The sequence below is a fragment of the Peromyscus maniculatus genome, chromosome 3 (assembly GCF_049852395.1).
Source record: "Peromyscus maniculatus bairdii isolate BWxNUB_F1_BW_parent chromosome 3, HU_Pman_BW_mat_3.1, whole genome shotgun sequence".
Taxonomy (NCBI): Eukaryota; Metazoa; Chordata; class Mammalia; order Rodentia; family Cricetidae; genus Peromyscus; species Peromyscus maniculatus.
In genome coordinates, this window is record NC_134854.1 from 115,111,687 (window position 1) to 115,138,115 (window position 26,429).

The 26,429-nt window shown below is 41.5% G+C and overlaps 1 protein-coding gene and 1 long non-coding RNA gene across 5 annotated transcripts in view; one reads left to right on the forward strand and one right to left on the reverse strand.

Annotated features, from left to right (window-relative positions):
• The window catches only part of LOC107399825 (uncharacterized), a 34,557-nt gene extending 13,378 nt beyond the window's left edge, over positions 1–21,179 (forward strand). Inside the window, exons 4-7 of one of the 2 annotated variants that reach the window (XR_013050041.1) lie at positions 1,793–1,918; positions 3,391–3,595; positions 13,894–14,439; positions 15,044–21,179. This is a non-coding gene — a long non-coding RNA (uncharacterized LOC107399825). Of the gene's footprint in view, positions 1–1,792; positions 1,919–3,390; positions 3,596–13,893 lie in introns of both variants that reach the window. The other variant, XR_013050040.1, reaches the window with a different exon arrangement.
• The window catches only part of Adamts9 (ADAM metallopeptidase with thrombospondin type 1 motif 9), a 167,950-nt gene that overhangs the window by 57,756 nt on the left and 83,765 nt on the right, over positions 1–26,429 (reverse strand). For all 3 annotated transcript variants that reach the window (XM_042273682.2, XM_042273685.2, XM_006972558.4), the window contains 2 exons: positions 25,057–25,218; positions 18,349–18,525 (listed from right to left, as the gene is read on the reverse strand). In XM_042273682.2, the coding sequence (XP_042129616.1) occupies positions 18,349–18,525; positions 25,057–25,218 (339 nt within the window). The remainder of the gene's footprint in view (positions 1–18,348; positions 18,526–25,056; positions 25,219–26,429) is intronic.

Here is a 26,429-nt window from a genome sequence, read left to right on the forward strand (position 1 = left end):
AAGAGGTGGCTGTGCATGGAAACTAAAACGGGAAATGACAGCTGGGCACGAGGGCTTCACCCTGCTCCCAAATGGAACAGAGGGTTTGAAGTCAGGCAGACATCAGCTGGTATCATAACTGCCATCTTAACAAGGTGTTACTGGGGACACATAACTGCCATCTTAACACTGTGCTGCTGGGGACACATAGCTTCTCTTGGCTTAGACTTGTTCTCTGTTAAGACAATGATAGCATCTCTGAGAAATGCAATTATGTGACAACTAAAGGAGACAATGCATATAAAACTCGTCTTATTTTGGGCAGACAACATAAAAAACAAACAAACAAACAAACAAACAAACAAACACGGATTTGCTATTATCACCATTATTTCCTATCCAACAGAGTCTTCTAGGATGTCTCTGAATATGCCATTAAAAAGGTAGCATTTTTAAAGGAAATATTTGTCAACTTATGTACCCTAAGATGACATTTTAAGAGATGCGGACTGGCAAAGATGAGACTTTGGCAAACTTCCAGTGGTGTGAACGTATGAGGGGCTTTCTTTTCTAAAGCACACAGAGAAATCTGCAGAACAGACATGCACGCCAAGGACACTTTCGCTAGCTTCATTTGCTCCTCTCTAGATTATTCCCCATTTAATACGGTCTCTTCTCACTGAAGTCAGAAAACATGGGTACCATATCTGAATGCCATGCATCTTTTCTGCTCATCATTCTTTCTTATCCTTTTCACCTTCCACCCACCTTCGGCTCTTCCCTGGACTTTGGGATGTTACTACATCAGGTATCCTAGGTACAGAATTAGCATCAGAAATAACTATCACTAAACATATATTCACTCTCTTCCTGTCTATGCTCATGTGGGAACAGTCTCTTCCTTTTGTCAAGAACCAAAATATTGAGCAGAAAAAAGAGCGTTTCAGTAGGAAAGAAGAGCTGTGATTTCAGGGTGTAAAGCCAGCGTTGACAAGCTTGCTTGATGGCTATTTATATCTAGGACTACTTTGGCACATATTAGCATGAATAGGACCCCAGAAAGCATGAGGTTGCCAGGGAACAGCACAGAAGAAAGCTGATATGGTAGTCACAATCATCCCAGGCGGAAGGGGCACTGGGCCAACCTCTCATCCTTGGCCTCACCCCACCCCATTGCTCTGGAAATGCTGAATACTAAAAGATCTAAGGAAAGGAACTGTGATTCATGCGTCAACTATTGGGCCACACTTCAAAACATCTGTTAGTATGGAGGCCAAGTAGGTGACCTCTCCTAACAAGAGAGATGCCAGGGCCAGGTAACTAAAGGGAGAGAAACAGCAAGAAGTGCCCATACTTGCAACCCAACAATCCCCCAAGAATTAGGAGGCTCAGGGCTCCCCAGCTTCCCCTCCCCCACCTTCATTCTCACAGTGTAACTAACTGGTACTAGAGGAGGAATACGTTTTAACACTAAATACAGTAGTGCATGAAATCAGACAATCTGAAAACCCAAACTGCTATACATTTTGTTCTGCAAGAATGTGATTGTTACAGTTTTCCTCCTCATCGATGGAGACACAAAGTCCCTGAAAATCTGCAAATATGGAATCTGGTGAATTCTATCGTAGCCAAACGGTGCTCTGACAGTATGAAGCATGTCCCATCGTGAGATTGGATCCTCTTCACGTACCCCGTGATTCCCTATGCCCAAGGCCAGTGGCCAGTTTAGTAGCTCGTCTACCCTTCTCCAGCTTACCCATTATGGCTGTTTGTAATCTGTCTTAAAGACGATAAGGATGTTGGTGTTTTTCAGGAGAGTGATGAGGGTGTAAGGACCTACTCTGCCTACAGTGCAAGTACCTATGAAAACAGCTGCAAGGAAAAGAGGGTAGTGGGTGAGACACAAGCTCCAGAATCCGCACTCTTGGATAGTCCAATGGTAAGTGAAGCAATGCCTGCTAAGTGGACCAGGGAGGTGGCTCAGTGGTTAAAACACTTGTGTTGTAAACACGAGCACTGCTTAAATGCATTTGTGCAAATGTTACTTGGGCATGGTGGCCACCTGCAATTCTAGAGCTCAGAAGGAGGAGACAGGGATCCCTAGGGTAAGCTGGCTAGCTAAGACTAGCCATATTGCAGAGTTCTGGGTTTACTGGAGAGACCCCGACTCAATGAATAAGGTGGAGGGCAAATAAGCAGAAGACTTGGGACTCTGCACATGTGCACATCTGTGCAGGAGCACGGACATGCGCATGGACCCTCACATATCTGAATATTCACTCCCATGCTCCTGTGCGCCACACACACACACATACCCCAAAGGGAGAAAAATAAGAAGCGTCTGAGTTAGTCACTGATGGGCAAGCTATGGTTGGTGGGATCAGTAACCACAATTTCTTGAAATGTGAAGGCGGACTGTGATCAAAGGTCTGGGCTGGAGGGATCAAGGCCATCTGGGGATGTTTGTCAGTTGGCAGCTGTCAAGCCTTGGCCGTCCGTCCGTCCCACTTGATGTGACCTATGTTAGTGTCCAAGGCCTGGGAAGCTTCAGTCCCCACCAGGAATGCTTCTGTAGGACAGCAATTCATCAGTTTGTCTCTCGACTGTCGTGTGTGCCTGTTGAACTGCATCCCCTTCTAGCCGTGTACCCGTCAGTCATTTAAAAGACATGGAAGCCATGTGTCTTTCTCTTTGTCTCCTCCACCCTACACTGCTTTCTCGGTCTGTCTGGCCCTTTTCCTTTTCTCCCTTGGTGTAAAGGGAGCATCTTTACTTATATGGAGCAGCTGTGAAATAGATCACACAGGTGGCCCCTGTGTCCAAGGGCCCTGAGTCCACAGATTCAACCAACCTTGGATCAAAACTCTCTGGGGAAAAACAATGACACCTGCACCTAACGTGTAGAGACTTCTTCCTTGTTATTGTTCCCTAAACAGCACAGCAATATTTCTAGGGCATTTACATTGATTTTAAGTATTATGGAAGACATGCATAGGTTGTATAGAAACACTACACTATTTCTTATGAAGGAACTGAACCTCTCCATCTACAGAGCCTAGGGATTCCAGCGAGGGGTCTGGAACCACCCACACCCCGAAGATACCAAGGGAGAACTGAAAAAAAAAAATCCCTCACTCTTCAGGAAGTAGCCTAGGTAGCCAAGTGGCATTGGGGTAGATACTAATCCCACTCCAGAAGTGAGACATGCATAAATATTTGAGCCTGTTTGCAGAAATCGGTGTCTGAACAGATGGACAAAAGGTCATTTTAAACATTAATTGAATCAGACGTTCATCCAACTTCACATTACTCTACTGAGAAATCAAACAGCATTTCGTTCCTTTCAACATGCTTTATTCAAATCCTTTATCTCTTTTCTTATTTCCTCCTTCTGCCCACATTTTGGTAAAGAAGTGGCTCAAAAATACCACTGAGAAGGAATGCAAGGAGAAGAAATAAAGATTGACATGTAAACAAAATAAGTGACTTGGCATTAGGAAGGACTAGAATTACATTTCACATTTTGGTTTTGTTTTACAAATTTAAATTATTACAGTACTACTCTAAAATTTATTGAAGAGGATATCCAAAGACTAAGGAAGAAGGATACAGTTTGGTAAGTACCATGTTTCCCTCTGTTATCTAACTAAAGACATCTAACACTGCCAACATTGACTTGCATTGGTGTTCAGCAGAGACGTGAAATCATGGTAAACACGCATTTCAAACTGAGTACGTTCCCAACAGAAGTTCTCTTATCTCTCTACGCAGCTGTTCCTCCTATGGATATTTCCATTGTAAACAACAGCATCACCATATTTCCATTTTCCTAGCCCATAAAACTTGGAGTCATTTGACCCCATTATTTCTTTTGTACTCTATAGCCAGACTTTCAGCTAATCTGTTAGCCCTACCTCAAAAAAAAAAAAAAAAAAAAAAAAAAAAAAAAAAATTGCAGGAGCCTCCTGTGCCTCATCATCTTTCCTGCGGCCACAGTTATCTGAGCCACTGAGGTCCTCACCTTACCACTGCTGTTATTTCAGTTACCATGTGGCTTCCTAGGAAGAGTACCCGTGCTTCCTTCCTTGGATTCAGAAGCCAGAGTGGACCTTTTCAAATAAACCCATGTTCCTGTTAAACCCACCCATACCACCTTGGGGCATCTTAGCTCCCTCTCAGTGATCTAACTCTTGCCTCCCTCTGCCTACACCACAATGTATTTCCACATCCCTCATGCCTTCTGTTAGTCCTGTCTCCTGTTTCCACCTCCTCCAGCTCAGTCCCCCTGGCCTCTCTGAATCACTAAATGCGACACACTCCTGCCTCTGGAAACATCCTGTTTCTGGATGCCACTTGGTTTTCTTTTGTATTTTCCCCTTATCTTTGTTCAAATGAAGCTTATCAGAGACTTCCTCAAATCTTAAAACACTAGTTCCTTTCCCCTATTCCATGTCGATCCCTACTCTTTCCCCCTTAATCTAATTTTACCTATAAATTTTATCACCTTCTTTCAAAATCTCTATTCAATTCTTTATGTTGTTGTTATTTAGGTTTCCCTTATTCCTTAGAATATACACTTAATAATTTTTGAGAGAGAAAAAGTGTGTGTGTGTGTGTGTGTGTGTGTGTGTGTGTGTGTGTGCATGTTCTGTTCAATCCCTAGTGATTAGAAACATGTCCGGTGTATGGAAAACACCCAAATAATTATACAGTATACAAATGAATACATGCTTGAATGGTACCTAAGCCATAGCTATTTATCCCAAGAACACTAAAGTAATAAGTCCACATTTTCACAATGCTCAGTTTATTTTAAGGACAAATAAATAGTCATGGTTATCACCGATCTCTTGTGTCCATTCCCCTCCAAACTGACTAATTACCCTTGTAGTTTACTATTTAATTCACAACTATAAAGCTGTCGTATAAGGGACAACTAAGAAGAAGCTTGTCTGAGATCGTTATTATCGAACAAACAGCAAAAGGCAGGAACTAGAAACTCAGAATACTATGCTACCCCAAGATTCTGGACAAGCACTGGAAGATCAACTCTAGCTGGAAGTGGTGGCACATGCTGTCTGTAATCCCAGCATTTGGGAAGCCCAGACAGGAGGGCCATCCTAAGTTCAAGGCCAACCTGGGCTACATCAGGAGAACCTGTCTCAAACAACAGCAATGACAATAGAGAAGACAGAAAAGAAGGAAGGAAGGAAAGGAGAAAGAGGGAGAGAGTTCATCTATAAATACTGATGTCTCTATGTACCCTCAGTGTCACATAATGTTAAGTCTACCCAGAAATGGCACTTTAGATTAACTTCTTGTTTTCCAGGCATATATATATATATATATATATATATATATATATATATATATATATATATATATATATATATATAATGTAAAATATATGCAATAGTCAAGAGTGATGGCTAGGGATGCAGTTTCAGCGGCAGAGAGCTCTCCTAGTATATATGAAATCCTATGCTTGATTCACAGCATCGAATAAAAGCAGGTCTGTTGATAGAACTCTGTAATTCTCTTCTTACACAGAGAGCTCAAGGTGTGTGCATGGGATACGTGAGACTGTCTCCACAAGAGGAGCAGGAGGAGGGGAGGGGAGGGGAGGTGAAGGAGGGGGAGACAGGGAGGAGGAGAAAGAGGAGGGAGATGAAGGAGGGAGAAAGAGACCAAGGAGAAGGAGAAGAAGGCAAAGCCAGGCAAGGCAGTCTATCAAGGCTAAATAATTTCTATTTCCAGTCTGACTGAAAACCTATGTGCAAAAATCTGAAAACTCCCACACTAATTCCAAGATAGTGTGGCCCTATTTAACATTGACCTTTTAAAAAGTACCTTTTCATTTTGAACCAATATAGGTTTATGCAGGACTAGGAAGCCAGCAGGGAGCCCAAGATTTTGTAACTGTGAATTGTGTGGAGTGAATCTTAGGCCTGTGTCTTAGTAAACTGCCCCCAGTACACCTATCTATTTGGTAAGGTGCTAATTCTCTAGATGTTAGGATCAGGCCATATCCAAAAAGACAGCTCATTCTTAGTTCACAAGACCTTTCCTGACAGGAAAGGAACCTTCAGCCTTCCAGAGTGCTGTTAATAGGGAAAAAATGAAGCCATTTCAAAGTCAGTGCTCAGAGAATGCTGGGTGACCAATTTCAATTTCCAAATCCCTAGACAGCTTTATTAAAGCAAGTGAAGTGTAAAAAGGATCCAGTTCAAACAATGCAAATGTTCAGCTCTCTACAACTAATGGTAAGTAAAATGGAGAAGAATAGGTCCTGGTTAAGACACTCTTGGGGAACATTCAGATCTCAATGACTCAACCTCAAGGAATTTTCAAAAGCAAGGATAGAGCTAAACCATTTCACCTGGGCAAGGGGTGGTTTTCTCCTTACTGGAACTTTCAGAAGATTTGAATCAGCTCAAAACCCAGAGCTTTGGACTCCATCAGATGTGCACCCAAAGCTTCCTGACACATGATATCGCAAAATATACTTAGCTTTCTGGTATCTCAGTTTTTCTATATGCACAATGGACTTAACCAAATGCATTCCACAAGATTACATGTGGATTATCAATGATGTGTGTAACACAAATGATCTGGGCCATGGCTCATCTCACAGGTCCAAAAATTGGGTGTCTTTGTTATTATTTCCCCATCCTAGTCCATCTGGTTAACTACAGATGGGTACCTAGTATACCAAGTCAAGAAGTTTAAGACAGCCAATGGGTCACGGACTGGAGACTGTTTACAAGCACATTAAGTCAAACAAGTATGATTTACAACAGGGTCTTCATTGCTCATCATTTTTAGGGAAAATCTGCACATGTTAGATTCCTAACCTTGAATTCCTGCAAGATTATATGTACTCAAAGGTCAAAATTCTGATGTTTAGCCGGGCGGTGGTGGCACACGCCTTTAATCCCAGCACTCGGGAGGCAGAGCCAGGAGGATCTCTGTGAGTTCGAGGCCAGCCTGGGCTACCAAGTGAGTCCCAGGAAAGGCGCAAAGCTAAACAGAAAAACCCTGTCTCGAAAAACCAAAAAAAAAAAAAAAAAAAAAAAAAAAATTCTGATGTTTAAAATGAATGAATGAATGAATGAATGAATGAATTTGAGACGTGGCCACATGCATCCCAGGCTGGCCTCGAACTCCTTGGGTAGCTGAGGATAACTTTAGGCTTCTGATCCTCCTGTGTCTACCTCCTGAGTGTTGAGCTCAGAGGAATGTGCTGATGTGGCCAGTTCATGCAGTATCAGGATTGGAGCCCAGGGCTACCACTTTGCCTACTGGGCTACTTCTCTAGACCCTCTAACTTTAAAGAGCTTGTTTGACATACTTAGTCCACTAATAACTTAAGGTTCAATTTAACTATAGAAAATGGCATCCATTTATCTCATGGAGAGTCAAGTGTGAATGTCTGCTTTTCTCCAGTCATCCATCAAATTTGGGGGGGGGATGGGAAATGCATATTTCATTACATGTTAAGTCCCACCGTGCAATTTCTTAGGCTGATGGCAGTATCTTGGGTTTATTTTCCAATTTTCCCTTTCCAATAGACTCACAGCTCTGGTACCACTTTGGCAGGGTTGTTATGTACAGACCTGGGGCCCCATGTAGCCGAGAACAGTGGTGAATGTGGCCTAACACAAAACCACAAATTTACTGAAAACATAAGGGAATTTGTGTGTGTGTGTGATTATTTTTTACGAAGATTTATTCTTAGATTTTTAGTTATATGTATGTGTGCATGTTTATGTGAATGTGTGCCAGTCACCATGGAGACTACAAGAGGGTGTTGGATCCCCCAAAGCTGGAGTTACAGGAAGTTGTGAGCTGCTTGAGTGCTGGGACCCAAACCCAGGTTTCTCTGAAAAAGCAGCAAGTACCCTCAACCACAGGGCCATCTCCCCAGGCCCTCTGATATTTTTGTAATGCATTTGTATAACTCTCAGGTGTGAACTGTGTAGTTAGCAATGTCAAGGTACAATGTCAAACAGTAGGCATTTGAGAGTCTAGAGTTTTGGTCATATTTGTGACTTTTTTTTTTAAAAGAGAAGAAATAAGATTTTCCTTTGGGATCCAAGAAATACATCGTCTACAATGTTCTCTGCCTCTATGATCTCAAAATTACACCTTCCAGGCTGAGTATATTTGTTAGTTTTGTGGTATGGGTGGGGGCCTGGAAGATATATTGCATTTTCCATCTGCTAAAGCAGCAATGATTTGCAAAGAGAGAAATGTGTTCATCTGGAGGAGTGGAACTCAGAAACTGCCTTTCCCAGAAATTCATGTACAGGAAAAGCCAAGTCAACGTCATATATCTTGGACAGCTGACTCTTTGAGTAGTTTCCTCTAATGGGTTAAAAAAAAAACAACCAAGAAATAACCGATGTCCCAAGGTCACACAATAGTGAAAACTTAGTCATCTGTACAAAACAACCTTTTCTATTCTCTTCCTGGAGAAGAGAAAACGAATAATTGCACAACCTCAAAGACTTTATTGACTTAAAAGTGGGGATTTGGTATCAAGTATATTTTGGAAATGCTGAGGGTCACTGACCCAATGCTCATAAAAAAATATGAAAAGCCAAATTCTGCAGAAATCAATACATTTATAGGGCAGGTTATTTTGCCATCCTCATCCAGCCCATCATTTGGTGATGTCTGAAGACAGTTTTGGTTATCACAATGTAGAGGGTTCGTGATAGGAACCAGGTATGTAGAGACCAAGGAAGTTGATAGGCATTCTCCAAGGATGCCCTCCAAGGAGGAGTTATCTGATCCCAAGTGTCAAGTTGAGGAAAGTCTAATTCATACTTATTTAAGATATACACATTGCTCTATGCACTACTGTCTTAGTTTCTAGTCAGAATTGTGCTCATTCATTTCCCAGACAAAATGCTCACTAGAATTAATCTCACTTTTGAAAAATTTTCCCACACAGCATCCTGCATATTCAAATGTGGCATTCAAACCTCACCAGATGCTAAATGCTGCTGGGCTCTTATGGGGCGGGGGGAGTTCTGTCATTGCTGAAACATCTAATTAAAATGAATCTGGTAAGAACTATATCAAATGTCCTAGTATGTTAAGGAATAGTCCCATCCACACGATCACTATTTTGTTTAGAAAGGTGATTGATTGCTCAAGCCAGAATTGCCACATGAAATTTCTCTCACCATAATAGGCCCCATCAGCACACATTGATACTACCCTCTACCCTGTGTGCTCCCTGTGCACCCCACTTCTGGATGAGTAGCACTCTTGCTGGTTTGCAAATTCTCAGTCTGGCTAGACAATCTACTTTCTGCTACTGTCAGTTTTTCCTTGCAAACCTTGTTGGGAGTTGACAGGTATGGATGGCTTCTTAGGATCTCAGAATGCTGTTTAACAGGACTGTCACCTTTCTGGAGAGGAATTTCCAATAGCCCTCCCGTCAGTCCACAGACTTGCCATGGGAATGACTCCTTTTTACCAGACCCTCCCATTTAGCCCTCTTTTAAGATACTGGGTGAGGTAAAATTTTGTCGTGCTAGCCTGTCTTTGCTGGATGACTAATACCATCCCTCCTTTTCAACTGCTTGATGCCAGGAGAAAGAACCTCCACTCCCAGAAGTAACTATCAAAAGTGTCTCCAGACTTTGCTTAAAGGTTCATTGAGGGATAAAATCAGCCACATGTGAGAATCACTGATTCATACTAAGGCTCCTAGGAAGTCCTTCAAGTCCTCTGAACTGGCTTGATTTGAATAGATGTTGAGGGGGTAGGGCACACAGCCTTCCTGATAAATGGAAGTTAAAGAGTCATGTGGGTATTGCTCCTGTAAAGTTAGGGACTTTGATTAGTAAGTCGGGAGCCTTGCCCTACAAAGAACATGCCTTGTACAGCACAAAATCCCTTGCAGCACACTTAACAGGATTTCAATCACAGTAACAAGCTCTAAAGGACAGCGCTCCTCACTGACATCAGCTGGTGACTAAGGGGTTCTTAGGTAGTTCACATCTGATTCAAGGCAACCATGAAGAAGAGATCATGGTTTCATCAGTGTCCCACATACAGAACTGCAGAAATAGGTAAGCTGGCTGGGTGAGGGTTTTGACTAAGCTCAAAGAAAACAATCAGCACACAGTTTTGGAAAAAGTCTTTTGTTTTCCAAGGAATTTAGACTTTGCATAAGGTTGGGTTAAGGGTGTGTGTGTGTGTGTTATTAGAATTTGTGAGTAGGGACTGTATTGAAAGAAAGCTGGTATTTCCGTAGGGAAGGGAGACATAAAAGGCACAGTTTTCAGATGCCCAGAGGCCTTCTATTTCAGTTGCACAGGGCAGGGAGGCAGAGGGAGCAGGATAAAGCAAATTAAGTAAGAGAGGCAAGACTGTGTCCTGGGTGGGAGGGGCAACACCCTCTCTTCCCGTCATTGCAGGGCCAATGTGTGATTACAAACAGCTCCCTAAAATTTATCCAAAAGTTTAATGCCTTGAAATAAATCAAGATCACTCTCTCCCCACTTGTGAAGGAAAAGGCAGTCTGAACATATTTGTCTAAATAAGTGTTTAAGAATAACATTTTGTGAAATTCAAATATACAGAAAAATTGCATAATCCTCTTTACCGCCCGATCCAGAGTCCCCCAGCCACCAATATTAACACCTCCCTCATCCCTTCAGGCCCCCAGCTACCAGTGTCAGCCTTCTCCTTGCCTAGATACAGGCTATGGTCATTTTGTCTTTTCCTGATCAATCAAGTTATCAGGTCATTTCTGGATGACTGAGGGTTTTGATTTAGTTTCTTTGAGATGTTTTGGAAGTGGCTTAGGGGCAAAATTACTTGAGTCTTCTCTTGTTTTAATATTTAGATGATCTGGGAATGAATGTAAGACTGATAAGTACTTCGTAATCATAGCCCACCCTCTGGATGGCATCTTAGTTCAGGATGTCACCCTAAAATGTGTGTGGAGGATTTTATGTCTGGCCACTGAGAATGAGAATTAATGGAGGGCCTCATTAGTCAATTTGCAGGGAATGCTTTTGCTGGTGTTTCAACTTGGTGGGGGGAGGGGACTCTTCAGCTTGAGGCTTGACTGTGAATGGACCCCTCCAGGTTTTCTTAACACCACAGAGGATGCGGCTTGCAGAGGCAGTGATAACCAAAGCAAAGGAGGAGAGATCAGCACCACTCTTTGAAATGGAGTCCTGCAAAGCTAATCTGCTCAATGTCACCTACTGGGTTCAGAGAATATGGAAAGGCTGGCTTCCTAAAGCTCTCCCTTCAAAGGGATAATGACCCCTTGGAATTCTAGATTCCACAAGGTGGCTACCTGGTGCTTTCAGTTTTCACCTTGTCCCTAAAGGTGTCAATCAGGGTTTGCCCTTCCAACCCACCGCACATGTCAATGTCTTTCTCCTTAAGAGAACTTGTTGCCACAATGAACTTGAACGCTGAGACACAGAAGAGGAGAGTTTGTTTCAACAGCTGCTTTGACAGTGAAAAGCTGGAGTTAGTCCTCCCAGGACAGCTGGCTCTGTCTGTCTGTCTTTACATTGCCCCCGCTTTTCTCTAATGCCCAGCTGAAACCACAAGAAGGACAAGAGAATGCTAATTACTGGGGGCATGCTATGTAGGGGCTTCTCATTGCTGACACCGGAGTTTTCTCCAAGTTTACTTCTATAAATTCGATTTTTGGCTAATTTATAACTAATTGTTAAATATATGCTGTTGCCTGGTTGTCCATCCAGTATGGTAGCCACCAGCTACAGGAAGCTGTTTAAAATTTAGGGTGACTATGGTTAATAGATTTACAAATGTCTTTAAAAATGAGGCTTTCTCTCCCTTATTTACATTATAAGTGTTTAGGATTTGTTTTGGGTGGTATCAGAATACAATGTTGGGCCTGGTCCCAGCTTGTAAATGCTTTACCATCAAGCTGTATATATCGCCAACTGCTTTTTAACCTTTTGAGAAAACCTTTGAGACAAGTTGTGGCTAAGCTGGTAGCTGAAATCTTGAACTTGGGATTCTCTTGCCTCAAACTCCCTCGTTGTTGGGATTATAAGCCTGCGCCACCAGGTCCAATGTATGTGTCTAATGTTAGCAACATGTTGCTAATGACTTCCATACTGGAAACCAGCAACACAGAATATTTTCCTCATTGTAGGATGCTGCCAGATTGTGAATCAATGGGAGGCAGATCTGGACAGGAATGATAGGCTCGATTTTCCTTACTACCAACTGTACACATTCATTTTAGCTGCCAGCTTTCCATTTTACTTCTGGAAAGGGAAGCTTTGGTTTGAAAACTGTTCACAACAACGATTCCACTGCAGGGGAACAGTAAAGAGCAGAGAAGACAGTGCCGAAGCCACAGGCTCCAGATCTGTTTATTGCCCTCTATTAAATAACGAAGGGGATATGAGTTCCAGTAAGGAGGGGGCAGAAAGCCAGGTCCTTCACTGATCCTGGGTCTCAGACCGATCAGCCACATGTGGGATCTAATGTGGGCAGTTTCTAGGACAGGACTTAAACAACAAGACATAACAGTAACAACTAGGTTTCTGTTTCCACAGTGTTGGGTGCCTAGTTAAAAATGATTGGACAACTTCACATCTAATAGGATTGCTAATTTTTATTTATTGAATGAATATCATCAGCAACAGTGAAACCGTGGGTTCTAGTAGCCACTTGTCCTTTTATTTTTAACTGGTGGAGCTGCCAGCCAAAGAAGTGTCAGGCCTTTGATTACATGAGTTTGGCTTTCTCCATTTTCTGCTAAGATTTCCCTTTGTCTTCTGTAGAGCACAGCTCTGATTCGCTCCTTGCTGTGTCTGTAGTATCTATAACCGGACCCAACCCACAGTAGGCGCCCTGAAAATATTGGCTGGGGAATGGATGGCTTTTATTTGGAAGGGAACAAGGAAGGTGACATCTTTATTCCTTTACATTCTTCCCCAAGACAAACCTTCTGGAAAAGCCTTTGCTAATGTCCAGGATCCCCTCCCAGCCAATTAATTATTCTTGGATGCAACCCCTACTTCCCCCTCCACATTCCAGGGTTTTCATCCTGCTCCTCAATGGCAGGACAACTCCTGAGCCAGGCAGAGGACATAGCTTCCCCAGAGAGCACATCCTCCCATCTCTGAACTTTTTAAATACATAAGAATAGAAATCTGCTAAGCCACCCAGAACAAGCTGTCAAAAGATGTGATGAGACAGCTGTCCAAAGAGGTGACATGGTCATGCAGTCACCATGAACATAAAAGCAATGTTTATAGTCTGTTGAGTTTTCCTTCAGTAAGTAGATACAGACAAGCATTCTGATGGCTCCGAGCATCAGGAAGGGGTGTTTGATAGATAGTCTAATCTATACTGAACTTAGTGAAAATGCGATTTCATCTGTCATGGTCTTTTGAAAAAAAATCTGAAACAGTAAGCAAGAGGATCAGAAGTTCAAGACCAACCTAGGCTCTAGCAAGATGTTGCTTCAAAACAAAACCAACAGGTAGTGAGGATCTTTTAAAAGACTGCAATATTCATTTAGTACAAAATATCACTTAAATTTTATATTTAATTGCATTTTTTTTCCAATTGAAATGTTACATGATTGCCCTACTCTGGCCAAAAAGGTATCTTTAACATGAAAGAAAGGGTTTTTTTTTGTTTGTTTGTTTGTTTGTTTTTTTGCCAATGCCTACCTTAAGACAGATTACATGACATTTCTGGAACTCCTGGTTATGGGAATTTGCTGACAGCACCAATAATTTAAGGTTTTCTGTTGTTGGACTTAAGTGCACAATGTGAAAATTAGCTTAGTCTTGTTCAGGGTGGATGGTATTTGAATTTTAGAAATCTCTTAACCAAAGTCTCATAATTCATTGAGCATAACCTGTTTTATGTCTCCCCAAATAGGATGAATGGAGTTGACACATGCCACAAGAGGTCTTGCCACTACAGCAGATTATAGCGACATGTGATGTGGTGTCACAGTGGTCCCCTCACGGACAGCAAAAAGACTGGCACCAACACAGACACGCTCAAGAAGGTTAGCTATGGCTATCATCATCTACGTGGCAATGCTATTGTTGACACATCTTTATAAACCTCTAACTCATCCCAGTATCCCCCTCCCCCCCACTGCTCCTTATTTCGGATCTTCTGTGTGGTCAGCACCACTATAAACTATGGGATGAAATGGAGGCTGGAACAAGGCCTTATCACCTGGATATAGACTTTTGCAAAGGGAAAGCTGTCTTGGAACTTCCACCTTCATTGCTATAATATTTATTTTTCTTTAATAATAATTCCTCTTTGAAGCATACTGAAGGTGAGCAAATGAAAGTGATAGACGGAAGGCGTCTGCAGTTGTCTGAGCAGAGACCCAGGTGGACTCCATGTGCACACACTGGTGCTTTGCCTTAGAATCTTCTCTTCTAGCCACCTTTTTCTGTCTTCCAGGTATGCTTTCCCATTATCTTCCAATTCAGTAAACAGAGCTCTCTGACTTCGTCATTGAAACTCAACAAATCAAGACAACATTATTAGAGAAGAAAAAGCTACCCAACACAATGTTAAGCCTCACAAATTTTTGTTTGTAGAACTCGTCATCATTTCTGATTCAGAATTCTTTTAAAGTAACCTTTCAAAACTCACACTTTAGCCTAGTCAATGACATGAAGTTTAATACATGGCTACTCAGAGTTAGGGAGAGGGTGATAGAGAGAGTTTACAAAATTAAAATATGTGTGTATATATATATATTTTTAATGAAAGGAAACATACATTCACTTCTAATTCACATAGCCTATTTGCCTTCATAGCTGGCTCACACACACTAGTTTTTAAACATTGCTTATGAAATTAAATAACATGGAAAAATAAATATGCTTTATTATATAAAGACATATAAATCTGTACCACTCAAAACATTCAGACATACGTAAATGTGGCTGACTAAAACTATTTTCAGAAAATACGGTTGTGATATTTATATTCTTTTTTTTCTGTGATATAATGAAGTTGTAAAACACTGATGTCAGACATTTTCTCTCTCTGCCTATAGAAGCTGCACAGTGTGATAGGAAAATGAGGTAGACACAAGTACTGAAGTTTGCCAGGCTGAACCAAAAGCATCGCTCCCTTGCAAGCGCATAACCTCTCATCATTCAGGTCCAGAAGCACAGATCTCAAAGGCTCAGAGAACCCTTTTCGAGTTGTCATGGAAACACCCAAACAAGCAATTTCTGTAGAGAAGAACCGCCATCTACAAGATGATCAGTGAACAGAAACACAGGGCAATGCAAAAAGAAATGCCACCAGACTGCCCTGGGAATGTGGCGGTGACAGTGACGTGACTTTCTTCCTCTAGATGGATTTGCTCAGTCTAGAATGTTCCTGATTTGCAAGACATTTCTTACTTCACCTTGACAATATAGGGTTCTATATTGTCCAATTTGTCCCCATTTTTTCATGGCATAGGTGTATTGATTACCCAATGTGCTTTTAGGATTGGCTCAATAGTTCAAGAGAGCTGAAGAACACTGTTTCACAAACAAAGGTCCAGGGACATTATTTTTTAAAGTCCAGAAAAGAAAATTTTCTGGTATGTTTTTCTCAAGCAAGATTTTTTTTTTCTTTTCTTGTTTTTTGAGACAGAGTCTTACATGTAGCTCTGGCTGGCCTGGAACTCATGGCCCCAAACTATAGGTGATCCTCCTGACTCAGTCTCCTGAGTGCTGGGTCACTGGTGTGAGTTACTGCAACCAGTGTTACAAAAATGAGTCATAGCTCTGCAGTGACTCGAACCAGAACCAATGGTCTCTCTGAAAGGGTTGTTTGAATATTAAATTCAAAGAAGTTCAATTGTGGAGACTTTGGAAGTTGTGGCAACAGTGATTTGGGGTTTCTTTCTCAAATACTCCTCCTTCATAGGCAGTGGTGACGTAAGCTGTCTCCACTTGACCTTGGCTGTATCACACAGCAGTTGTTGCTTTGTGATATGACAGCGTCTATGTGTGGGAGTCCCTGGGAGCCAAAGCAACCAGCTGGAGGAGTCATGGCCATCCTGGCCTCTAGTCAGTCTAAGCTGCTTTCTATCGGAAGCAAGATGTTAGCACCTCAAATGCACTTTTCTCTTTTGTACACTTGTTAACGTTACTGTAGGTCCAATGGTAAAGCACCATAAAAAAGAGTTCATGGCTAGAAACAGGAGTCATTGAGGTATGCTGAAATGTAGAAGTCCTAAGACATTATACCAAAGCATCCATGTAAATAAACATAAAATAATCAAAATCAAAATCCTAGAGTCTGAATGATTGCTCGCTCACATGCACATAAAATCAATATATTTAAATTGCCTATCTACTTAAACAAAATTCTTTTGATTTGGTTCTTTTAAAAAAAAATCACAGTTTAAAAGCCTTGCAAAAGTGACCTTTCTCTTAAGACAATAGAAGAATTGAAGTCTGAAAGTCAAACTAACATTCGCTTTCTGAGATCACACAGGCAGCAAAGCCAGCCTTGAAATCCATGTCTGCAGATGCCAGGGCACAGAACTTCTGCTCGCCTTCCTGCCTCTCTGATAGTTTAGAAAACTGTATGTAGCCCCAAGAAGAACAGCGATATTAAATATACCCTATGTTTTCAGTTAAAACAATCAGCAGCCTATATTTAAAGATTTAAGCTATTAAATTATCAATGGGGGAATATATTGAGAGAATGTTCCAGAAAAAGAAACTAGCATATATATGTATGTACATACACATACATATGCGTACATATATATACATATATATATGTGCACAGATACATCCCTAGCACTATATTTTATAACTCACTATGAATATATTTTTTCTATTTTCCTAAAAAATTTATTTTAGATAAGTATGAGATGATTTAAGGGTTAAAATCTGGAGAAGGAAAACACAAATTTCTTTTCTTCATCAAACCACAAGGCTATGTAATGAGGAGCGTCTCACAGAGGCCTAACCAGTGACTTTAGAACTAGTGGCCTATTACTTTTGAGAATGTGAATGGAGCTGGGGGAATTAGCTCTCATGTTGCCTGTACATAGAGTGAATATGCCATGGGCTCAAGAAGGAACATTTCACGGACAGTAGTATGTAGCAATCACAGAGAAATTGGGGCTTTCAAAGAACATTCTGTCTGTCCTAACGTTACCTCAAACCTTCTTCAAAGCATTCATTTGGGAAAGGTGGCAGTGTTGAGAACAAAATATCCGCAGAGAACCATAGATGTGACAGCGTAACTTTTCTTACACTCTGGAATAAAAGCCCACATCCTAGCTAGAGAGCATAGTCTGAGCCCATGTTTCTACGTCTAGTTCTCTGCTGCATGCAAAAGCCTTACAACTGACTGGGTCACAGAACCAACTCTGCAGATGCAGCCACAGATGCCGAAACCCTTGACTTTGAGAGCATCAATAAGTGTCAATTATGCTACATTAGTTAATCTGCTCTTCACCTGGCACTAGGAATGAGTAAGACCTTCCAAGACAAGACTAAATAAAAATGGGGCTTCTGGAAATGACTTTATATAATACTGATTTCAGCTTCATTGCAATTAATGTGCTTATAGGAATATTTACTGTACATCAAATCTATTGGCTCCATACTTTTTGTCACAGCTTAGCCAATGTATGTGTTGACATGGTTAATCTATCTGTTTGCTAAGAGCTGCCCCAGAAGTTTGTATAGCATTTACAGTGGCAAGACCTGCCTTGCCATGTCAGCTGCTGGCTAAGGAAAACGAGGAGCAAAGTAAAAGCTTGTCTCAGATGGACTTCCTGTCTGGGGACAGGGAAGAGATTCCAGACACCTCAGGAGGTGATGGGTCACTGAATACACTGCTGGTCACCTATATTTCCAACATGACTTGTCTATTGGTGGGTATAGACTTTATGCTGATTGTGTGAAGATATGTATATCCAAGGCTGGCAGAAGCAAATGTTAGTAGTTGAAGAAAAAAAATTGCACTAGCCTCAATAAGCAGGAACCTTGCTCCAATAGCCAGAGCTACCACAGACTAGAAAGCAAAGACTGGCTCCTTTTGAGCTATTTCTCTAAATCACTATCAATGTACATACACACAGCTCTTCTAGGCAAAGGAAGCTACTTCTGGGCACCATTCCTGCATGAGGTATTTGTGTTCTGTAAAGTCACTTCGGCCGTGCCGTACAGTGTTAATTCTACCGTGCTGTAACAGGGAGAACGTAAGAGGGCTTTCAGAGCACAGTATCAAGGGTGCTTTCGTGGGTGTGACAGTTCTTGGCTAGGAAGGCATGCCCCCAGAATACTCATAACATTGTCTGAGAGTTTGGGTAACAAACATGAAGCATTAGGGCCGTACCGAGCTCCAAGGGCCAGTACTCCATGCAGCGTCTTGTGGGCAAGCTTGTGTGTTGCACTGCTCGCGGTCCGGAGGCTTGTCAAGAACTTCACAGCTCAAATCTGGGAATCGGTCCCCGTTGGCCCGCTGACAGACCACCAGTCTCGTCCGCATGCCTCCGCCACACAGCTTGGTACACTGGAAGAGGGACAAAGGACGCTCCAGTGACTTTGTGTGAACAGCACATGGCAAAGTCTATTTCCCCACAGGAAACTTTTCTTGGCTACGCTTTATTACGGCATTGGGCAGCCTAAGTCTGACAGACAGAGACAAGGCAAATTGCCAACAGTGATACAGCCAATGGACCGTGGTTCCTGTGAATTTGAAGTATCCCTCAGTGAGGGCTTCCTTTATATTTGTAATAAGAATTTTTTTTTTTTTAAATAGAGCTTACCTCATCAGGTTGAGAACACAGTTACTTGCCCCATATATAAAGTGAAGGTTGGGAAGTTAATCACTCTTGATCCATTAACCAGTAGCTAAGACAAAATTCTTTGAGGCATAAAAAAACCAATAAATAAAAAAATAACCAGAAACTACTCAACCTTGAATAAAAGAGATAATGACTTGGCCTGTTTTATTTTATTTTTTGGTAGTTGGTAATTTCTTTCTTTGGTTTTTGTTTGTTTTTGTTTTGAGACAAAGTTCACTGTGCAGTCTAGGCTAGTCTGGAAGTCACTGTAATCCAGACTGACCTCCTATCTCAGCCTCCTGGATGCTGGGATTATTGAAATGAGCAGCCAAGCCCAACTTCAAGTTTTATTTTTAAATGTTGCTAAGGATTTAATCTAAGGACTGAATTTTACGTAAACCCACACATTCTGGCAACTTCTGTGAAGCTGTCATGGACAGCCCTTTGCTGATTCTCTTATTCCAATTATGATGCTCAACTGTTTAATTCTACCTTCAAACCTCAGGACAAGTACAACTGGCCTCTAGGAAGAATATACAGCATGATGGGAATGAATGCTAGCTGAAGTTCTGGCTCTTGGCAGGATTCACATTTGTGAGACAGGAACAAATTGTATTTCTTGGACAGTGCTGCCGCACTCATATCCAGGAACACAGACATTGAGTTTCCCTGCTGCGTCAAGGCCGGCTCTCCCACAACCCTTGGACGGGTCAGTTTGTGATAACTGAAAGCATCCCAGCAAAGGCGTGGACTCACCTGGCTTGGATCCAACTACAGAAGCCTAATTATGGATCCCACAGGACAAAACTCCAGAGTGTTGGGAAGACTCACATCACAGGAGTCTCAAAGCCTCTCTTCCCCTCCTTCCTCAGTATCACTGCCCAGAATGACATCAGTGAAAGTCAACAAAACTTCCCGGATCAACTGCCTGTGACTTCTAGGTTATGAGTATGAAATGATGAGACACAAGAATGTGGACTAATGAGCCCATCATCTCCTGTGTCTTTTTTTCTCCCTCTTTGTGCTGTGGTCTCCCAGGTATTAATTTTCAGGCTTTATGTGGCAAACAGTCAAGACAGAACAAATAATGAGCCTTAAGTATGTGCTTCTCTTACACATTCAATCAGAGAGAGCAATTTTGAGTAACATAAATATGCATATAAGTCCTGCTATAAAGTATAAGAGCTCAAAATGCATATCATGCTTACTATTAATAAAGTAAGTTATTATTGCATAATCCAGCATCATTTGATTGATTAAGTTTACATGTTAGTCATTTAATGGATGCTGTCTCATATAATAGCTATAAATATTATGCAGGTGGTACTACTACGATTCCAGTTTATGGATAATGATAGGAAAATTGGGCTAAATTACGTTACTTGTTAATATCACTAAAATGATAAAGGTCATACCTAGGTCCAGCCAGATCCTGCACATCCTGAAGCAGGGTCTAGCTGGGTGAGACTGCCTGATCCTTCCCTCCATGAACCTTCCTTAACTCCCCAGATGTAACCCAAGTTACACATTCAGTACCCTGGAATAGTTACACCCCAGCTTTCATGGCCTTCAACCTGCAGGCATACATAGGAAGAGATCTTGGACACGCTCCCATTCACAATACCCTCCAGGAAAATAAAATATCTAGGGATAAACTTAATCAGGGGTAAAGGACCTCTACAATAAAAGCTTTCAGTCTCTGAAGGAAAAGATAAAGACACTAGGAAATGGAAAGACATACCATTAACATGTTCATGGATTGACAGAATTGGAATTGTGAAAATGACCATTCTGTCAAAGTTATTTACAGATTCTATGCAATCCCAATTAAAATCATCATCTCATTCTTCATAGAAATTTTAAAAAATCGGGTTACCAAAATTAGACACTGGGTAGCAAAAATAATTCTGAGCAAAAAGAACAATGCTGGAGAGACTACCATTCTAGACCTCAAGTTATATTATAGAACCATAGTAATCAAAACAATATGACACTTGCCTTAAGTGTTCTTATTGCTGTGATAAATCACCATGACCAAAGCAACAAGGGTTTATTTCATCTTACACTTCGAGGCAAAAGCCCATCACTGATGGAAGTCAGGACAGTAACTCATGCAGGACAGGAACCTGGAGGCAGGGACTGATGCAGAAGCCATGGCTTGCTCTCTGTGTCTTACTTAACTTGCTTTCTTAAATAGCCCAGGACCATCTGCCCAGGAATGGTTCTACTTTCAATGGTCTGGGCCCTCCAACATCAATTACTAATTAAGAAAATGCCCCCACATGCTTGCCTACAGAACAGTCTTTTTAAGGCATGTTCTCAATTCCCTTTTCTCCGATAACTCTAGCTTGGGTCAAATTTACAAGAAAAAAAAACAAAACATGGGGACAGAGGTATTTACTGATGCAAAAACAGACATATGGACCAATGAAACAAAACTGAATACTTAAATATGAGTACACTAACTACAGCCATCTAATATATAATATTTGACAAAGATTCCAAATATATAGATACTAGAGAAAAGAAAGCATCTTCAACAAATGACGCTGGAGAAACTGGATGTCCATATGAAAAAAAGTGAAATTAGACCCATATCTATCATCTTGCACAAAAACTAACTCCAAATGGATCCAAGATCTATTTGTGAAATCTGGAGTGTAGAAGTGACCAGAAGTAACAGAAGCAATAGGCAATAGGCACAGGATACAGGTATATGGAAGGGCTTTCTGAATAGGACCTGATTTGCCCAGAAATTGAGGCCAACAACTGGCAGGTGAGAACTCATAAAACTAAACAGCTCTGTACAGCTAAGGAAACAACAGGCCAAGCGAAGAGGAGTCCCACAGAGTGGAAAGAATCGTTGCCAACTATACATCTATAGTACACAAAGAACTTAAACTACAAAAAAAAAAAAAGGTTGAAATGGCCCACTTTAAAAAAAATTGGTGCTGGGCGGTGGTGGTGCACGCCTTTAATCCCAGCACTCTGGAGGCAGAGGCAGGCGGATCTCTGTGAGTTCGAGACCAGCCTGGTCTACAAAGCAAGTTCTAGGAAAGGCGCAAAGCTACACAGAGAAACCCTGTCTCAAAAAAAAAATGGCTTGGTATTTGAACAGAGAGTTCTTAAAAGAGAGAGAGAGAGAGAGAGAGAGAGAGAGAGAGAGAGAGAGAGAGAGAGAGAGAGAGAGAAATGGCTATGAAATATCTCAGCCAAGTGCGCCATCCCTAACAATTAAGAGAACTGAGAATCAAAACAAGGCTGAGATTTCATTTTTCCCCAGTTAGAATGGCAAAAATCAATAAAACAACTGACAACAAATGCTGGAGGGGATCTGAGGAAAAGGGAGCTCTCCCTCACTGTTGGTGGGATTGCAAACTGGTCCAGATGGAAAGGAGTATGGAGAAGCCTCAAAAAACTAAAAATAAGTCTACCACATGACCCAGCTATACCCTCCTTGACATATGCCCAAAGGACTGGCCATCCTTCTCCACAGACACTTCCTCCATGGTGTTCATTGCAGCTCTATTCACAATAGTAGAAAATGAAAACAACCGAAAAGTCCTTCCACAGACAATGGATCATGAAAATGGGGCACATATACACTTTGGAATATCATTCCGCTGTAAAGAAAAATTAAATCATGAAACTTTCAGGTAAATGGATGAAACTAGAAAAGATCAAATTGAAAAATGTAACCCAGACCCAGAGAGACAAATGTTACTTATTCTCTCTCTTATCTGTGTTTCTTAAAAGGGACCAGAGGTTGGTGGGGGGCGGGGTGAAGCAGTAGAGAGGGGAATAACAGTGTATAGTGATTTGAAGAGGAAATGGGAACAAAGGGGACTCTTTAATTACGGAGAGGGGAAGGATATAAAGAAGTGGAGAGGAGGGTAAGATACAGTAGAGATGTCTGGAAAAGTCATAAGGAATCTACCTAACATTATATATAATACTGACAAGTCTGTGTGTGTATATATATATATATACATATATATGTGTGTGTATATATATACACATTATTCATATACATATACAGTTCCATATATTGTCTGGCCAACAATGCTGTGTATACATATACATATGCATATATAGTTACATATATTGACTATGCCAACAATACTTCCTCCAACAGCTATGGAGTATCTAACAGTACCCCAACACCACATATGAGAAGCCTTCTTTTGAGCTGTTGGTTTGGAGTGTCTAAGAGACTCTCAAAACACAGGCTATTGCTAAGAGACTCTCAAAACACAGGCTATTGCTGTCGCCCTTGGTTGCCTCCCAGAGAGTGAAGATAAGTACATGGGCTGAAAACCCCATGTACTTCAGAAACAGGATCCAGAGGATCTGAGCTGGGTTGACCTCAAAGCCTAAGGACTCGCTTTCATGGGAGCAGAAGGTGCCATGCAACCTTCCAAATGAGGAAAGTGACCAATAGTCCTACCCAGCTACGATGCTTATATACTAAAAAATGTCCAGCATGACAATATCCCTAAGGGGGCAGCAGGAGCATGCACACCTTAGTGGTAACCAACAGCTCTCTAATTGGACTTGAAGTCTGTTCAAGAAGAAGAAAATCCTGTACAGTACTGGAAACACAGGCAGCTACCTGAGGCCAATCAGTCTGTGGTCTTGGAGGAGAACCTACAACCACCACTTTATTAAACTGGCATAACTTCTAACTTCATTCTAAATATTTATTTTTTTTGTATAGAAGAGTCATTTATTCCAATAATTACATCAGATGACATATCAACATAGTCATGTTGCTTTGGAAGAAATCCAAGAGCAGGATTCCTAGTTGAACAATCTGTAAAAAATGAAACAGGAAATGGAAGTGATTTTGAATCTGAGATGTGTCTTGGATCTTTAAAAGAGTTTTTAGAATATATCCTACATTGAACGCTTGGTGCAGCCAGTGTCTTCTCTGTTTTTCAGTGGCTACCAACTGTCTTGCTTATTTTTTGCATTTGCAGATTTTAAAAATAGTCATTTTCTCCTGATGAGTAGGGATTTGTTGATTTTTACTAAATATTTATTCTTATACTCACCATCGGAGAAATATCTCTTTGCAATCATTACAGAAAACCACAACCAATCTAAATGTACAGAATAAGTGGCCATGTGGTGCCCAGTCCTAACTGATACAGCTACAACACAGCTCATGCACCTAAGACTCAGGGATCAGCGAGGAAAGGTTATGAAAAGATTGTAGCAGCTAGAAGAACAGGATGTTTGCTTTGAGATTTCATCTCATAGAAATGTCAGAGAAGCTATGCTTATGAAATCTCATCAACATGGCTGCCTAAACAAACCCTGAACAAGGATGGCACCAACAGACATGCTAACATGGAAGGGAAATCTCACATGACCCCAATCCTAGACAAAGAACTACGGGCAACTAATGAATGTCGAGAGCAGGAGAAGCAGTCTTCCCCAGGGATGAGCACCCAAATTAGTTATCTGATAGCAAGTGAACATCCCTGAAATCATATACATACAAGTATGGAGAGAGCAGGTTGTATTTACATATTTAGGGTTATTAAATGTATATATAATATATATAAAAGAAACAGAGAGCATGAATTTGAGAGAGAACAGGGGAATGCACGGGAAGGCCTGAAGTAAAGAGGAAAGGGAAGGGGAAAATGGTGTAATTAGATCTTAAAAAACAAACAAAACAAAACAAAAAAACATAGCCAGGAAATGGAGCTGTTTTTATGTGCTCCAAACACCGTGTTACCACTTGTCAGGCAAAGTGGGCCATTCTACAAAGCTAACAGTCACAGCAATCACAACTGGAGAACAGGAGGATGTACAGCTCATCACTCATTTAATGTATCTGTGACAGGAATAACACCCATTCTGGCTTGTGAGGAATTTGAAATCTTGGAAGGCACTCTGCCATGGGAAAGAGTGCACCCAAAAGTATACCAGAAACGGCGAGACTCCCATAGGCTACTTTAACATGTGATTTCCATCCTTAGAAGCATTCGTTTCTTAGCCATCAGAGGGTAACTAATAAACAACTTAGACCTAGATTTATGTACAGTCTTTCCTCATTCTCCACCTCCTACATAGTCAAGCTTCTCCTGTTAGCAGTAAGTGCATTTAAGAAGCAGGATAGAACTAACAGAAATCTCCTAGGGAATCCCAGGTCTAGACACTCCTCCTAGATCTAGTTCTGAAAAACAAAATATTAAACAATAGCAGCCATCCAAGAAAGGACAGATAGACCGATGGTTTGCTCTTACCTCTCCCCAGCTGCCGTAAGCCCATTGGGGACACGGGCCAGATTCACAGGCTCTTTGCTCATCAGGTTTGATTCTCTCTACACAATCACTGGCCGTGTATCCGTTTTCATCCTGACACACCACAACTCGCCTCTGGGAGCCTCCGGCACAGGTACTGGAACACTAAGCACACACAACAGCAGATTTATCCTCAGCACCACACATAAACCAGCTGGCTGAAAGGTCAGCGGCAAATGACAGAGACTGCTTTCAAGTCTTCATACACAGTGGGGAAAGGGAGCTGGGAAACTGGGCCCTTCCCCAAGGTGGGGTTGTTCATTTTGTACACACGTGCCAATGACTGGACGGTAAAGATGGGCTTCTCTTCACATTCCTCAGGCCGTCAGTAGGTATGCAGCCCTAATGAGTGACAATGTTTATAGAGTCCTCTGTGCAACCCTGTTCATTGCCCTCCTGTGTCTTGTCCTCATTTCTGAGAGGGACAGAAGTGTCAAGAGGCACCGTAGTTTGTGGACATTTTTTTTTTTTAACATGTCAAGAGCTCCTTTGGAACCAATGCTTGAGTTTCTTTCAATACAGTGGTTAACTCATACTTAATGAATTGCCAGTTGTGGAAATCAAGCTTCTATATGAACTCATTCAGTGTGTCTGTCCATAAAGGTACCACAGAATGTCATTTAGACATTACTTCCTAGTAGGTGACTAGTCCCATCATCTCCCCTGCTTTACAAGAACCTCTGTTTCAGTGGCTGGTGATAGTAAGACCTATTTTATTTGCTTTTCACTTCCTCAATGAACTCAACTGAATTCCATCCCCACAATTCTCTCTTCAGGCCATTTCAGTGGAATGTTCTCCAACGGCTGTTGTTGTTTGCATTTCAGATGGTTCCCACGCACACTTCTCATAGCTCTCCTATGAATCTACAGGTGGAGTGTTTCTCTTTCCAGAAATTCTTTACCTCCTTAAGCTAGTGCATTTTCTAGCACCCTCCATTATGGCCCTTGTAAAATTGGCAAGCTTAGACTCATTGAGTCTCCAAAGCAATGCAATCTTCTCCAACTAACACTCCTTGATTGGGGACTCTGCCTCAGGACAGAATCATTCAACCTGAAACTAATATATCCTCCCTATAAATGGACTTAAATGAAAACAGTACTAAACCTTGAAACAAAACCACACACCAAACCAAACAATGAAACTTTCATAGAATCACCAAAAATACACATGCAAATTCTAATTTTTTTTTTCAACCAGGAAAGACCATGACCCGCTCTCCCCAACATCCTTCAGTTTTTAGAACCGGAAGCTTTCCTACGTGAGAGACTTGCAGGAAACAGGAGAGGAGGAGAAGGGGCTGGCTCACACAAAGCTG